General features: G+C 46.1%; 1 protein-coding gene across 1 annotated transcript in view; it reads left to right on the plus strand.

The window, feature by feature from the left end:
* The first annotated feature begins 4,504 nt into the window (after nt 1-4,504).
* LOC128153728 (sodium- and chloride-dependent neutral and basic amino acid transporter B(0+)-like) overlaps nt 4,505-17,288 on the plus strand; it is a 33,787-nt gene continuing 21,003 nt past the window's right edge. The window contains exons 1-4 of the mRNA XM_052813367.1: nt 4,505-4,615; nt 9,617-9,785; nt 11,567-11,698; nt 12,041-12,202. Coding sequence (XP_052669327.1) covers nt 4,505-4,615; nt 9,617-9,785; nt 11,567-11,698; nt 12,041-12,202 — 574 coding nt within the window. The remainder of the gene's footprint in view (nt 4,616-9,616; nt 9,786-11,566; nt 11,699-12,040; nt 12,203-17,288) is intronic.

Raw genomic sequence — 17,288 nt, forward strand, 5'->3', positions numbered from 1 at the left:
CCAAGGTAGTAAAATCCCACAGTTCTGAAGGCAAGGTTTGCTGTCCTGGCCCCAGGCAGAGCTGGGATCCCTCTCTGTGTGTGCATGTCTGACATCTTCCTGGCACATCCAGTTTCTGTTGTTCTCTTTGGATGAGTTGATTTACCCCTTATGTTGCTGACTACTGGCATCTGCTGAGGAGTCTCAAAGAGTATTTAGGAGCTGACATTCATATTCCTCACCAGTCACAGCTCTGGCCCAGCATCTAGGATTGTTCAATAGCCCCCAAGGATTACATGAAGAAGTGGTGTCCCTCAGCACTGCTCTAGAGGCACTTTGGACCCAGCAGACCCAGGCATATTCCTCACCCAGGCTAGTGCCCAACATACTGGTGTTTGTTGGGTAGAAAAATCAGCAGTGCCAACCAGTGCAGCATTCCTGGTAAGGGAGGATGCTCTATGCTGTGCAGGTGGTCAAAATGCCTGGAGTCTGGGCTTTTTTAGTTTGAGGAAAAAAAGGAAAAATATTCTGCTTTGGATGAAGCTAAACAGGAGTGAAAGGAAAACTCCTGGGAAGAGAAAAGTAGAAGTGGAAAAGAAGTACATTTCCTTTGGATTGGCTCAAAACACAAGTATGTTTTCAGTCAGGAAAGAGAGCACAGACGTGTGCAGTTCCAAAATGCCACATCCATAATGCGGAAACATTTTAAAAGCGGTATTATTTCAACTGGCGTTTGTATAGGTATGTAAAGCAATTAGTTAGGGGCCGAGCTTATGAAAGCAAATGTAAAGCCCCAAAGTTATTTCTTTTGCAGAGGCTGTTCGTAGGCGTGATGTCAAATTTAAAAAAGAAGAAGTCTTTCATTTCATTTCTACCCCGTCAGCTGTTTGCAAGAGGACGTTTTCCAGCCGGGGCTGCGTGGTGGTGCGCTGACCAGCAGAGAGCAGCGTGTGCTCGTGTCTTCTGCTCCGCTCCCAGCACCCGGGGAGCGGGGGCCTGCGAGGGGTCGGCACAAGCCCCCGGCCCAGCCCGACTCTGCCCGGGATGCTGGCCCGCTCGCTCGCTGCTCCGTGGCCCTGGAGACTGCATTGTAAAGCAGCAGCCGTGAAGCTGAGTCATTTGGCACTCGCTCCTGCCTGGCTGGCGGCTGTTGAACGGCGTCGGAGCTTTCAATCAGACTGGCCCTATCGAAAGGTCTTTTTTATCCAGACCCAGATGTGTGAAGAAGAGAGCTGGTGCTCCCGTTGAACTCCTGCGCGGCTCCAAGCCGAGCCTCACGGTAGCAATACGGCTGCCCTGTGAAAGCCACTCTGGCCTCTGCAGACTGGAGTTGACCACGGGTCATCTCGGCAGACCGGTTGTCCCAGTAAGTGGACCTTTCCAGGCCCACGTCGCAATTCCGTGACGCTTTGTGCACCCCCACTCCCAAGTCCCCAGAGCTCCCCTGAGCCTCACCCTGTTCTCGTTCTCCATGCCTGTGGGTGATGTGGCCCTGCTGAGGTGTCCCCTTCCTGGCTTTGTTGTTTAGTTTTTTGTAGGAAGCAGCAGCACAGACCCAGAAGCAGCATGCGTGTTTGTAAGTGAAGGCTTTATTTTCTTGTTTCAGCTCTAAATCTAATTTTCCATCGTTTTGTGGGCCTATGGCAGGGCTTTGTGTCATTGCTTGGCTTCAGGTCCATGGCCGTGGCTTGTTTGATGCGGGCACCGTGGCACCGCAGTCCGGCTCCAAGGGATGGGGCATCTGCCACGCAGTCGTAGCGTGGCTGTTTGGAGAGGGATGAATGAGAAGCGAGAGGTACCAGGGTGTGAGCAGAGCTGACTTGCTGGGGAGCTGCACAGGAGTGAGGAGGTGATTGCACAGCCCACCTGCTGAGGGCAAAATCACATATTTCCTGTGAGTCACCTTCTGAAGGGGCTGGGAATGCTCCACAAAGTCTGGTGCAGCAGAAGATCCCGGAACATTCAAATTGAAACTGGTCTTGAAACAAATTCATGTCTGCTGGCCCCAAAGGAGTTACTGGGGCAAAAGGTTTTACATTGTTGGAAGAACCTGGTTTCAGTGATTTCGGTGACGTTTGCTTTTTAGTCCAAATGGTCTTTCTTTTGGAAGGTTAGTAAATACAGACTACCAAGTACTGAAGAAGAAAAATATTGCAGTTTAAGAAACACCTCTTGAAATTTAAAAAATTATTTTCTCAGTCTGAGCTGCTTTGGAAGGGAGGTGAGGGGGAAGTGGACTTTTTGACTTCTTGATTTGGAGTGAGGAAATTATTGTTACAACTGTCTGAAGGATGAGAAAAATCTTCTCCAATGTAGCGCTGTGATGCAAATAAGGCAAATGCTGGCAGGACCCTTTAAAGAAAAAAGCCATGTTACCCTAATGATGTTAGTTATTTTTTAAAAGTTAGCGTTTGGCCACCCCTGAAGGGGATTCGGGGAGCCAATATCTAATCTCAGGTTCCTGTGAGTCCCAGGAAGGCTCCAGATCCTCTGTGTAGATTAGCCTTTCGGGTAGACGATATAGGGGAGGAGAAGAAATGAACTGAAACCTATGGGCTGTACGTAAATGGCACCTGATGAAAGGAATGAGGAAAGCAGTCTATATATAGCACCGATTGTTCCCGTGTAAGTATTTTTCATTGATTTTTGTAGATTACTTGTCTGTAAAAAGGGGGCGTAACTGGGTATCTGAGCCTGTACAGGGCAGCAGGCCAGCTCTGGTTCTCCTTGTCCTCTCTCTTGCCCCAGTGGGGGAGTCTCTCACTCAGTGATGCAGAGGGAAGTGAAATACGTGTGGTCGGAACTGGGTGTGGGGAGAGATTTTCCTCCACGGTGAACGGACCTGGTTCATCAACTCATGCTGACTGCAGCTGCAGTTTCATGTTGAGCCTTTTGGCCAGATGCAGTTTCAGAGGTCTGTGTTCCCACCTCCCCTCCAGCTCCGGTCCTGGTGCCTGGTTAGCAATACCGTTGAGCTTCTTTCTATGTGAGAAGGAATGACCTTCCTCTACACTGGTTTGGTGTGATGATTTGTTTAAAAAACAAAAAATGAACCGTGCTGGTAGTTTTTGTCACAGGATCATTTAGTAGATCCCCTGAAGGCTAGAGCCGTAGAAATCAGAAATCAGACTCAGAGACAGCAGCATCTGACCAGGCAGGGGAGGAGGTGATGTGGGACTGAGAAGCCATGGTGAAGGGAAGATGGAGCAGTGGGTTAAACTGGATCTTCCACTGAAGGAAATGCCGTGGGAAATGGCAGCCTTACCTGAGCTGACTCTGCTCGATCAACGTCAGGCTGACTGATAGCACAGCCACAGCTGCTAAAAGAAGGTTTTCTTCCTCAATAAAACAATCTCAAGAAGGCTAGAGATAAATTTCTTGAACTGATTTATCCGTGCATGATAACTAACTCAGCCCACTAGGAAAGCGTAAAGCTGCACCTCAGTGAAGCATGGAGTCAGCGTGGAGGTGAAACGTGCATGTGCATCTCGAAGGTGATGTGCTGCTGCCTCAGCCCAAAAGACAAAGCAGAATTGAAGAGGTACACTGAAAGCACCAAAAGACAGCCTGAGCGTTGGAATAGGCTCTGCTCAGCAAGCAAGTAAAAGGAACAAGGATTTTGCTTTGCAAAAATCAGGGCTGTGGAGCAGAGCCAATAGCCATCTATGGAAATCACAAGGGGAGTGACAAAGGGGACTAAGGAATGGCTATTCCCTACCTGTAATAGTTTTAGAACCAGAGAAAAGATGGGAACTTCCCAGGTGGCAGCTTTAAAGCGAAAGGAGGAGTGTTTTGTCCCATGCTCAGCCCAGCTCTGGAGCTCCTTGCCAAAAGGTGTTGGTACTAAACGGTTGCATGGCTTCAAAATCTTTCAGGAAAACTAATGAAAAACCCCCCAAACTCAACAAGACACTACCTCTGGTTCAGGAGACTTTGAGAATGCGAGGAAAGTGGGTCTGTAGTGCTTCTACTGCTCTTACGCTCCGACCCTGGGTGTCTGTGCCAGGCTGGTGCCAGAGACAAGGTGCTGGCCTGGCCTGGGCCTTTGGTTTGATCTCACACAGCTGTCCTGGAGAGCAAACCTTGAACTATATGTGATTCATATTTGCAAATTGTAACTCATGTACAAGAAAATGCAGATTGCTGCCAAGAGAAACCTACTGAATTCTCTCTCTCTCTCTCAATCTTGTGCGTGCTCTGCCAGGCACAAACAGATTCGTGTTCCACAGAGCCTGAACGCAGTTTCATCTGGACATCTGCCTGTAGTGCACAGTCTCCTGAGTTCCAGACTTCCATTATTTCTCTTCAAGCAATCAGGAAGACAGAACTTCTTCTGGTGCACTCTCTTACTATAACCAAAAGACAGGGAAAGCGTGACTAGCTCTGCTGTGGGCAGAGGGGTTTTTTTCAACAAACCCGTTAAAAACATTCCAGTGAGCATTTCTGCATAGGTCATGAAGTTTCTGGCAAGCTTTGGCCAGTCTGCTCCCCTTGGACAGTGATATGAGAGCCTGGATGATACAGGATGGAGCTTGTGGGGCAGGCAGCATCCAACCTTGTTCCCATCACCTGGCTGCCTGGCTGGGCAAAGCTTGCGGCTGCGCAGTGCCCACAGCTGGCCCCCGCCTTTGGCTGGGTGAGAGCTGACCATGCTGCTGTGGGAGACCTGAAATCATGCAGCTGGAATCCAGACCCTGGGGCTGATCGTAAACCCCTGCCCCGAAACTCCAGAGAGTCAGTTTGGTGCCACCAAAGCAGACCTGTCTGCTTGTGCTGGGACGATGCTCCAGGCATTAAGATGCTGGGCAACTGTACATTCAATTCTGGAGATGCGGACTTTGATTAAATCCAGGATTTACAAAATAAAATCAAGAGAATGGAAATCTAGAGGAAAAGGCACAAGCAAGGAGAACTGTCAGCAGACTGTGACCCAGCAGAATCGGACTTTCCAGCCCCTCTCTCAGAGTTTCAGCAGGGCTAACTTCATTAAAAGAACTAAAAGACACAGGCCTCGATAGAGAAGCATCTCCATCTGCTCTGAGAGCTGTGCTCCTCTGGAGCTCTGCAAATGCTAATGGATACATACTGCGATCTGCACTTCCATCAGCCAGAGTACTTTCTGAGGACCTTGGCTGTCCGGCGGCATTGTCCCACAGAGGTTTAAGAGATGCTCCTTCTGCACCCCAAACCCATACAGAACTGGCTAGTGTTACACTTCATCTACTAGGTGTAATTTTCCAATTTCAAAGCTTATACTTTTATGAAATATGAATGCATGTTGAATTTCTCCTTCATTTCACCTTCCTGAGGGCCACCGATGGTGCTTGACATGTGCCTCCGCTCTGTGTGTTATGTGTGCGTGCGCTGGAGTGTTACCAATGTGGATGAAAGAGGCAAACCAGCCTTGTTGTCGGTGGCTTTCTGGAACAGGCCGGGCTGCAGGCATCCAGGCCCCCGCATTGCTGCCTGGTGCACTAGCCTGCAAACCGCTGCAGGAGCAGGGGTTGCTCTGCTCCTGCTGAACCCCAGTGCTGCCTCTCACTACTCCCACTCACCTGACATTGGGGATTATTTTTTTCTTTGGTCAGTTTTAGTTTTATAAAGAATGTATAAGACGTTTTCTTCTTTTGAGCCAGGAGGCTATCTTCAATACAGAGAACCAAGATATTTCTACATTTCAACTCCATTGCAGCAACATGGTCATATTGACTCCAGTTGGCGACGGCAGCATTGCTTAATGGCTCCAGTGCAAACAAAGGCCGGGGCACAGACTTTAGAGTTGGTTGCAACAGTAGAGTCGCCTTTTCATTCTGGAAGTGATGAATGGTTTAGGCACGGTAGGCAGGAAAATAAAACCTGTCACTGGAAGACAGATGAGGGCAGCATTTCCCTGTAATGTCAGCACATGCCTGTTCCTCTTTGAATAGGTTTTCATCCTATGTTGGCTGCTAGTGTGTAAGCTCCTTCCAGAGGAGCCTTGCCAAGTGTTCTGGTTCTTCATATGAAATTTGGGGGCCACGTTGCTTGTGAGGTCTGCAGAAAGTATAGAAAAAACAGAGGTAGTCTTTGCAACTCTGAGAACTCATTTAGGTTAAAGAGGTTTGCTCCCCTTTTGTAATGGTTTCTTGAGCATTGCTTGGTTTTACTTTGTTGATTTTTATTTTTTTTTTTTTAGTAATTGTGCACAGTGAATGGTGTATTAGCTGTTTCCCTGGGTTTTTAAAGGGAGGAATGGCCACAGTAGCCAATGGGCAACTGCGTTGATGACACAAAGGTGCCACAGAACTGGGCAAAGGTCCTGCTGTTGTGTTTTTCCGTGTTGATGCTGTTGCCTCGTCCTCTGTTCATGTCTTCCTTGTGTCATGACCAGGCCCAGGATGGTGTTTAATTGCCAGGACAGTCTGGGAAGTCTCCAGCTGATACTGTTGGTCTTGGAAGGCTTTCCCGAAAGAGCCAACTCTGGCCCTTTGCACCTATCACCAGTGTATGCAGACCATGTGGCAGATCCCCTATTATTCCTGGGATGTTTAGAGTTCAGTTCACTCCCCTGGGCCAGATAGCAGGCACAGCATTCCCACAGCCGGGGTTACTCGGTAAGACCAAGCCAGCAGTGGCTAAAACCCTCTCTCATCTCGCTGCAGTGGTGCAATGGATGAGTTCATATTTTACTGATTCTCTGGTCCTGCTTAGCATGCGGCAGCACCGAGCCGGCACTCCTCCCGCTCATCCGGAGTGCTAAGATTCATTAGCCTGCATCTATCAGCTCTTGCCAGGGAAATGGTGAATAATGAGGCCTGGTTCAGGTAATGAAATGATCTCCCTCTCCCATCTGATCACATTGCTGCTTATTATTTCCTCGGTGCGTTATTTTGCTTCCCTGGAAACTTGTTTTGTAAACACTGACTGTGCAGTTATGGTCGAAAGTCAAACCTCCCAGCAGTGCTGCAGGAGCCTGGTGAGCCGTGTGGCCTGGCTGTTTGTGCTACCACGTGTGCTTCATCAGCTAATGTGAGGATGGAGACAGCCCTGCTCCTTTGCTGGAAGGTACAAGGAACAGCACCAGGAAAGGTGCAGCCCTTGGCATCCATCATGAGCACCTTATACCCATTGTTCAGGTATCAGTGCTGTGATTTAGCCTGCCTAACTGCCCTTCTTCTCTGGCATTGAGTTTCTCAGGGAGATATCTACCAAGATTCCTCTCCATTTGTAATTTGTTAGCCAAGGAAAAGACACATTCCTCTCATTTCTTCCTTTATTCCTTTTCTTCTAGAGTAACTTGCTTGAGTAACCAGAGCAGTGCGGGCTGTTCCAGACATCTCATATGAGGATACGAAAACTGTTTCCTTTCTACTGGAATGACTTTGCTTGTACATCATAGTATTTCATCTGCTTTTTCCGTGGCAGCGTCCGCTTGGCAGCCTGCAGTCACCCTAAGTTAAACAAATGTATCCAGAAATCCTCATCCTTAGGACCAAAATGTTGACCTTGCACTGTGTGTTCTTTGTCCCATTTCTACAACACAGGCCCTTGAGGTCATCCAGTTTTCCTAGATGATCTTCTCGCCAATCTCTGTGTGAACTTGGTGATACACCACCCCCACTTTAGCCACTTCCTTCTCCAACTTATCTCTTTTTTATGAATCTCCAGTTCTCCAAGCATAGTATTTGTACCTGTGAGAGATGTTTTACTGAAGTCTAAGCAAATGAGAGCTGCCCACCTAATGTGGGTAGCACACTGGAAACATGACATGTACCTATGATAAGCTCTATTCTTGAACAAATTCCTATTTTTCATTAAGACAGCACATTGCAATGGCTTTGTGTATGTGCTTCCATGACATACATAGTGCAGAAAATGCAGGACAGCTTTGTGTTGTTGTCAAAGAAGTAAAGTCCTATTTATGTAGGATGTAATTTCTTTTTCTGCAGCTCCTCATCCGCCTGTAATCATGATATATCTTCCCAGAATGAGTCTCTCATTTTCCTCCTTCTGGTTATCTCTTTACCATACTATATAGGCACGCCAGTAACTGCCTGGGATTCCCTTGTGCAAGGCACTGTACAACAAGGAGAAAATGAGTCACCAGCCCAAGTCTAAGCCCTACAGTAGTATGCATGAGCTGGTCCCTAAGAGTGCAGGCAGATGTAGCCAGTGGCTTGAAGAAGGCACCATCGGTGAGATGGAGGCGTATGGTTGAAGGGTGCTGTCCCATGGAGTGAGGCTGCTCCTGTGGCCTGGCAAGAAGGTGGTGTGGATGTTAGTGACAACAGGTATTTTGCATGGAACAACTCTCCCTCTTGTTCGTGGAGTGAGGCTTGAGCAAACTGGGCAACAAAAGGAAATGGCCATAGCTGGTTCCTATACGAGGTGGAGTTTGAGATATTAAGGTTGGAGAGAGGGAGAAGGCCAAGGCTGGTGGGGCAAAAAAAAGACAGGAAGAAAAGCTTCTGGAACAGGAAGAAGTAGGCATTTATAGAAGTGGCTTGGAGGTCATCTGAGTGTCCTTGACCAATACGACTGACACAGGCTCCAAGGCTCATGCTCATCTCAGCTTTGCATGTACAAATGTTAAGCCTGGAATTTCATTAGAGAGGTGGAGAATGGAGATAGTGTTAGTCAAACAAGTTACACATCTTTCTTCCACAATTAAGCTTGAACTTTGTCTCTTCCTCACCATCCTTTACTGAAATTGGAATAGCTGTTGTGATTGTATATGGCTTAGGTTTTGTGTATATTGGTTAAATGGTGTCTCGGTTACATATCAGTCGATAGAGAGAAAAGGAAATAGCCAACACACACATAAACACCTTATCTATATCTACTACATCTGAGCTGTGCTCTATGCCTGCCACTAACACAAGAATGAACAGGATTTGGCCCTGAGTTGCATCAGTCTGAGAAGAAGTGCCCAACATTGCAAGGATAAGAATCTCCAAATGATCCTTATCTAGGAAGATTCATCTTTGCCATTAAGAAGCATGAGAACCCACTCCTACCTCTCCTGATGGTAATGGAAATGCCTACAAACAAGGGACGCTGCTGTAGCCAAGAGGACCCATAATCCACACTTGCTTCATTCCCTTCATCAGCTCTAGGTTTTTAGCTGAGGTGCAATAAAATATTTGTTGGACACAGGAATGCATTTATGAATTGTCTTAATAGGAGCCAAATTCAGGGGAGCTTCTAAGCTGGACCTAGAGTTGCTAATCTCTACAAACAAATACTAAAAAGGGACTTGGGATGAGTCTGATATGCCCTTGGTACAAAGTGCAGGCTTATAACAGCTGGTGTCGGAAGGACAAAGCTCACGGCAGCAAAACAAAAGTTAGTCATTGCTCTGGCAAAGCCCCGGCATGACCTTTCCCAGGGTTCGGGATGATCATACAGAGGCAATGAAATGGCATGTCACCTCAAGCACAGGGTGACTTGGCACATGCAGCAGCTGCCTCTTGACAGGCAGAAACATGGGGTGGCTGCTTAAGCCCAGCTTCATCACAGAGAGGCTGATGAGCAGCACACCTGGCTCTGCCCACCATGTCTAGCTGCCCTGCCCATCAATGCCAAGGACAAATGAGGATATGACTGCCCCGCTCGCCTATGGGGCAATCTTGAGCCTCCCGTCTTCTTCTCTTCCAAGGACTTCAGTTTGTCAAACGAAAAAGATGCCCACGCCAGTGACAGCGATGAGAACTTGGAGCGTGGCAACTGGTCAAACAAAGGCGACTACCTGCTCTCCATGGTGGGCTACGCTGTGGGCCTGGGCAACGTCTGGCGGTTTCCCTACCTCACCTACCAGAATGGCGGAGGTACCTGTATTGAATGGCAGCGTCGGGCGGGCACACCTTGCTATCCCCAAGAGAGAGGAGGGCCAGATCCGAGGGCCAGCCCTGAGGTCAGGCACGTTTTGTCAAAGCTGGATGTGAGCATCACCCTGGGAACTGGGATAGTGCCCGCTGATGGGAATGGGAAGAGGAGGAGGAGGCATCCCTGTGCTTTTTGGGTACCAGCTGAAAAGGCAAATAGTATTTAGTTTTAACCGCAAAATTCCACAACTCTTCTGATTTACTTGTGAGCAACATGCATCTTTTTGTCAATGTGCCAATATCCTCTACTTAGCTAAATAGCTGTTCTCCCTCCCCAGTGCTTACCTCCCTGATATGTTTATAGAGAGCAATTGAATCCCCTCTCAACCTTTGTTTTGCCAGGCAAACAAGCTAGGCCGGAATAATTACCCAAGCTCAATAATTATCCCCATCAGATACTTGGGAAGCGCGAGGCAGAGAGAGCCTCTACGTGCTTGCACAATGAACTAGTGGCAAAGCCAAACAGAGGCCACTGGCTTCCCCGGCTGCTATTCCGGAGTTCTGTCTACTTGCCAGGCAACCACTGGTAATTAAAGAGAGCGTAAACGCCAAGTAACTGCAGAGGACTTGCTCGTATGTACTTATTTGCTCTGCCTAACAGTCGTTGGAAGTCAAATTCTGGACTGTAAACGCAGCACTGCCCGTACAACTGCACTGCATGCGCACAAGGTGGCATTCATGGTACAGGAGTTTTACTGGAGTGAGTTTGGCTGGCTTGTATTACTTATGAATAATGAAGAAAATTGTGAAAACAAAATAACTCGTGATATCAGCCCTTCAACTAGATGTTTCTTTTCTTATGTGCTGCAGCAGAAAGCTTTGCATTTTAAGCATATTCGTGCTGCCGCTTGTATCCTGCTCTGTGCCCCTTGCCCATGATTGATAAAGACAGACAACTGTTACATCCTTGTTTCGAAACACAGGAGTAATCCAGTTAATTCTGTGGGACTATGTACTTCCTTAAATTACAGCAGGTATTTGCAGTTCCTTGCACAACTGGGTCCTCGATTGCTTGAAGTTCACTGAGGGAGGAGAGGACAGATTTCTGCGGGGATATCAGGTCACGCTTAGGAAACCTGTGCTCTCACTTTCCGTATCTTTTGCGCACACGCGAAGACGTGCCAGTCCCTTTCACAGAACAGGGCTCACATTGATATCAGGTTAATGTGCACTTCAAAATGGCCTCGAACAAGAGCCATGCTGCGATGCTGTTTGACACAGGAGTCAGCCAACCATAGAAAATAATTTTCATGCTTGGACATCCAGTAGCTACTCTAACAGGGCAGTTGCAAATCACAGCTAAGTACGTGAAGGAATGGATCTGTTCCTTTTTAAACTAAAAGCTGGAAGATGAAATAGAAAGCAGGCAAAGCCGATGGTGCCTACAGCTGAGCAGTGTCCCTGCTTGCATGAGAGCAGTATGTCTTTAAGAGTTTTTGTAAAATCCTTTGAACTCTACAAAAGAGAAGCCAGCCCATGTAAATCACCAGTTCTCCTGGTAGTCTGTGTCTCTTCATCGCAGGTACTGTTTAGCCTTAGAGAAAACAGGAATTAGAAACAAATCTCTCTATTCTGCAAAAAGCAAAAAAACCCCCACAGTGGGATATTTGAGGCTGGGGGAAAAAGGGGGAGTATAAAATGCAATGGAACTGTGGTGAATACTGAAAGATTCATTGTTTTCCCTGTGTGTGTGTTTGTGGGTTTTCTTCCCTCTCTCCCCTCAGGTGCTTTTCTGATCCCATACACCCTGATGTTGGCCTTAGCTGGCTTGCCCTTATTTTTCATGGAATGTTCCCTTGGGCAGTTTGCCAGTCTAGGGCCAATTTCCGTCTGGAGAATATTACCATTGTTTCAAGGTTGGTATTGTTATGTTTCCTTAGATCTTTTTTATGCTACTAATAAGCAGATGTGAAATAATGATTTCTTCACAAAGTTACTAATTCTGAGAAGCCGGTTTCTGTGTAGAGAATATTCCCAAGCTTACAAGGTCAGTATTATGTTCCCAGGTAGATCTGGGATCATATCCCTCATTTCACATCTTTAGCCTTTCCCTGTTCGGTTCCTGTTCACATTTATTTAAATTTTTTTTTTTTTAACTTTTCCCCACGTAGCTTTTTAGAAGTCAAGTGAAGGCCATTTTTTTTTTTTTTCAACCTGAGTTTGGGGTAGTTAAGACATTGTGTCGTGCTCTTTCCTAGGAGTGGGCATCACAATGGTCATCATCTCAACATTTGTGGCGATCTACTACAATGTTATCATTGCTAATGCGCTCTACTACTTATTTGCCTCATTTCAAAAAGTGCTACCGTGGTCGGCTTGCTTTTCCTGGGCAGATGAGTTCTGCAGCAAAACACGACTAGGTACTGTACTTAACAGATAGGCCTTAATATTATTGTTTTGGATAACTGCACTTTGTACTGTTTTCTGGGAGAAATTACAGGAGCAAGACAGCTACCCGTGGCTTGAAAAATCCTCCCTGGTGTTTTGTCTCTGAACACACAGGAGTGATGCTTGTCTGCTTCCCTGGCAGCAGTTCTGGGTGCTTGGGAAATCTACAGAGAGCTGGGCTGAAACCTCCTTGTTGCATCCTTTTTATTCTCCTTTAAAACCTAGGGTTTCTTCTAGTACATACAGTCCCCAGAAATACTGCATTCCCATTTCATCAGGCTTCGTGGCAAAGCACATACCTTCCTGTCATGAAGCAAGAGTATTGCCGTAGCTTTTATCAGAGGTTCTTTCATTGCCTCCTGCCTCCCCTGTGGCTATGGTAATCCTGAGCACCAGTGAGGCACTGGTTTCACACTTTATTATCTTTTAGAAGGTATCTCCAAACTATTGTTCCTGATGTTTGGCAGCACATGTACGGACAAACACTTGTTATCTCACCAGTTCCGGTATCAGACCAGTTTAAGGCAAAAGGTGAAGTTGGTGAGGGAATTAGTAGTTAGTAGCTGGAAGTGTGTTGCCAAGTGTTAATGTAATTGTAACGCTCTTAACCATATATCTGAAAATCTCTTCTAAGATTCGTAGGTTTCATAGAATGAAGTTGAGATGCTTTATTTAATAAAAAGTTGACGCTTGCTTATGGGCTAAACAAAAATATTTTAGCTCAAAATTTAGACAAGACTAGACTAGACTATTTCAGTTGGATGTGACCTACAATGATCATCTAGTCCAACTGCCTGAGCACTTTAGAGCTGACCAAAAGTTAAAGCATGCTATTAAGGGCATTGTCCAAATGCCTCTTAAACACTGACAGGCTTGGGGCATCGACCTCTTCTCTAGGAAGTCTTCTCCAGTCTTTGACCACCCTCTCATTAAAGAAATGCTTCCCAATGTCCAGTCTAGACCTTCCCTAGCACAGCTTTGCACCATTCCCACGTGTCCTATCACTGGATCCCAGGGAGAAGAGATCAGCACCTCCCTCTCCACTTCCCCTTCTCGGAAGCTGTAGAAAGCAATGAGGTCACCCCTCAGCCTCCTTTTCTCCAAACTAGGCAATCCCGAAGTCCTGAGCTGCTCCTCATAGAACATTCCTTCCAGCCCTTTTACCAGCTTTGTTGCCCTCCTCTGGATGCATTCAGGGACCTTCACGTCCTTCTTAAATTGTGGAGCCCTGAGCTGCACATAGTACTCAAGGTGAGTCTGCACCAATGATGAACACAGTAGGGTAATCACCTCTGGTTATACTGTGTTTAATGCATACCAGGATGCGGTTTGCCCTCTTGGCTGCCAGAGCACACTGCTGACTCATATTGGGCCTGCTGCCGACCAGCACCTCCCGATCCCTTTCTGCAGGGCTGCTCTCCAGCCATTCCTCTCCCAATTTATACTTGTGATGTTTTGTTTGTTTGTTTGTTTGGGGTTTTTTACATAAAATTATCTCATTCCATTTTATTTAAGATTTTCTTCTCCAGTTAGTAAAAGAAAGATGTGTCACTTTTTATACATATGTACAGGTTCAGTTATAAAAATAGACAGCACATTCAAAGAGAAAAAAAGGCTGGCCATTTGTCTGATTCCCTCTACATATCATATATACATGTGAATAGGAGGGGAAGGGGGAATTCTTCATGAGTTTAGTAAACACCACCTCCCCCTCAATTATTCCCCGCAAATCTGTTTAAAAATCAATCTAACTAAGCTCAGTTGTGCTATTTTCAGGTGTGCAAATTAGAGGCAGAGTCAACAGGAAGCACTCGCTCCACACTATAGGATGCCAGGATTCAGGGTCGGAAAAAAATTATAATAATAAAAAAAGTAATCTTCTGCTGTCACAGCCCAGACCTGCAACTCAACTTGCTTCTCTCTCAAGGGATGAAAGTGCCCCAGCAGAACAGACTTTTAATTCAGTGTGTCAGACAGAAGAAATTCCCCACATCTAAATCTCAGTGCAATGCAGACAATGCTTACAGCAAAGCAAGGGCTACGGGGGGGGGGGGGAGGGGAGTTGAGAACAGGGAAGGAGCAACCAGAGAATGAGAACACAGATGGGCACTGACTGGCAGCAGTGCCTTCTACCAGACTTAAGGATTTGCAGTGGATTTGTATGGATTTGTAAGTGCTAGACAAATCAAATGGCCACCCCCTGCCTCCTCCCTGCCAAACCAGACAGTGACAACAACTGTGGTATTGCCTCTGAGCAGCTCTTGCAGACTTCCTGGAGTTTCATCCTAGCAAGGTCTGCTCAGAAAGGTCTTGCTCTGGGATCAAGCATTGCTCTCATTGCATCAGTCCCACTTGTTTTGGTTACTGATAATTTCAAGGGACTTTATCAGAAGGTTGAAGTGACCGCTGAGTTTGAAATGCCTTGCCCAGGAAATTAGCTTGGAAAGTTAGGTGGACCGGGAAGGGCACCTTTTGCAATGGAAGCCTGGATTTTTTTTGTTCTGGCTTATGCCAACATTAGTTCAGTTTTACCAAAAGCAGACATTAAGTGTAATATTTATTTTTGGTGGTTTATGTAAGCTTTTGGTGCTAACTAAGGGGCTGCAGCAGAGGCAGAGTTTCTCACAGCAGTGGTTTGTCTGGGTCACAGTGTGAGGAGCGCAAGTGGGAGAGCACATGGAAGTTCTCACTCCTGCAACCCTGTCCTGGTTTTCCTTATTCATTGGCACTGTGACAAGATTCATATCTCAACAACCCACATGTGTGAATGAATGGAAGCTCTTCTTCAGGGTTAGCCCAATAAGAGTTAAATATTTGGCAACATACTCAGGATGTGACATTCCTGAGATCATAGAAGGTATTGTTTGTGCTTGAGACTGCAAGGTCACCAAGCATGCTATATCCCACCTACTCTAAAACATAAATGAAATAGGATTAAATACTCAGGTTAAATATAGAAAAACTCTGGAGCTTCCACAGAGGGCAGACTTAAACATTTAAGTCTGGTGTTTAAAGCTGTGTTTAACCCATGTGGAAAACTTGTACGTGTAGGAGTATACAAGTCTACCAGAACTGATAAATGGTATAGCTGTTCCTGTTTCTCAGTATTAAAACTTCAGCATCAGCTGTAATACAGTAAGTTCCAAATTCAAATCTTGCTCTCAGATGTTTATATGTACTTAGCATATAGGTATATGTTGTGTTAATATACAAATCCAGACTATTTCATCAGATGTGCCAGATGCAAGCAGCAAAGATCCCAGGACCCACAGGAAATCCTCCAAGGTATTCAGGGTGTTGTGATGAAGTTGCAGCTTTTACAACCACGGAAATTAATGCATTGATGAGCTTTGCACCAGGCCACTGATTTCTGGAATAATGCACAATTGGACCGTAGAGCAAAAATGTGCAAAACCCTGAAAGGAAAACAAAAGCATCAGAATCCTAACAGTTTACATTTTGACTCTGAGTTTGGAGAACCATTTAATTTAAACCTTTTCCACACCTGTTTCCCCAGCTGAGCCTGAGAAACACACTGACAAGGACAGACTTGTTGTTCACTTGTCACTTAATGATTTTCTTTCCTGAGAAAAATGGCATTGTCTTCAAAAACAGATGCATTTAGAAATTCTTCAGTCCATTAGCCAATAGTTTAGGGAAAAAAGAAACCTAATTTTAAAAGATTGAACAATTCTTTGTGGAAACATCTTTTCCCCACACTTGTTTTAATATAAGGATGACTTACATTTTTTTTCAGCTCTGGCGGAGAAGTCATGTACCATCGATCAGGCCAATAAACCTGCCAAGATCGTTACGAGCCCCTGCACTGTGGGGTCAAATTTCCCCTTTTAGTGACTGCCTGAAGACGTATGCAATCAATACAGGAGCAAACGTATCCTGGGTAACACAGGGGGAGGCACTACCCTGGGGACAGTTTGTCCCAGCAATGCACACCACAGTAGTCCATAACAGGGCCAGGTGCCTCCTCAAATTTATGAACTGTGTCTTGACAATCCCTCTACAGAGACATGAAACTCTTCCAAACACTCCTGGGTGAGACACAAGCTACCTGGAGGATGAGATTTACTCACAGCAGCTTTTATGTAACCAAAGGGACCGTCAGGGAAATGCATCTCCTAAAAGATGTACAGTCCCCCAAGTGCAGCGTGGAGAGGGCAGGAGAGTGAAAATTGTCACACAGGGCTTTGCATAGTGGTCCAGAGGCTTTGGTGAAACAGTGTTGTCTTGGTGCCTTTGTTCAAACCACTGGCTACATCTGCCTGCACTCTTAGGGACCAGCTCATGCATACTACTGTAGGGCTTAGACTTGGGCTGGTGATTCCTTTTCTCCTTGTTTCTACAGTGCCTAAGGACTGGCTCAGTGACTGAGAGCACTCCACTCTGCAAAAGCAGTGACAGAAGGGGGAGCGCCCTGCATGCCTTTTTTTTTTTTTTTTTTTTTCTTATCTGCATCCAGTTTAGGTGGTGGTGGTGAACATTAGCTCTCTGCTTTCTTGCGAACTCCACGATTCACCTTTTAAATTTAATTATCTTTCTTTACTTTTATTAACATTGGTGGAAAATAATTATCCTTTGTGGGGAGGCAAGCTGGTATCACTGGTGCTTGCTGCTTGTTTCACATTGTGGAGCTCAGGCTGTCCACAGCAGAGCTAGTCATGCTTTCCCTGTTTTTTGGTTATTGTAAGAGACTCTGCACCAGAAGAAGTTCTGTCTTCCTGATTGCTTGAAGAGAAATAATGAAAGTCTGGAACTCAGGAGACTGTGCACTACAGGCAGATGTCCAGATGAAACTGCGTTCAGGCTCTGTGGAACACGAATCTGTTTGTGCCTGGCAGAGCACGCACAAGATTGAGAGAGAGAGAGAGAATTCAGTAGGTTTCTCTTGGCAGCAATCTGCATTTTCTTGTACATGAGTTACAATTTGCAAATATGAATCACATATAGTTCAAGGTTTGCTCTCCAGGACAGCTGTATGAGATCAAACCAAAGGCCCAGGCCAGGCCAGCACCTTGTCTCTGGCACCAGCCTGGCACAGAC

The sequence above is a fragment of the Harpia harpyja genome, chromosome 18 (assembly GCF_026419915.1).
Source record: "Harpia harpyja isolate bHarHar1 chromosome 18, bHarHar1 primary haplotype, whole genome shotgun sequence".
Lineage (NCBI taxonomy): Eukaryota > Metazoa > Chordata > Aves > Accipitriformes > Accipitridae > Harpia > Harpia harpyja.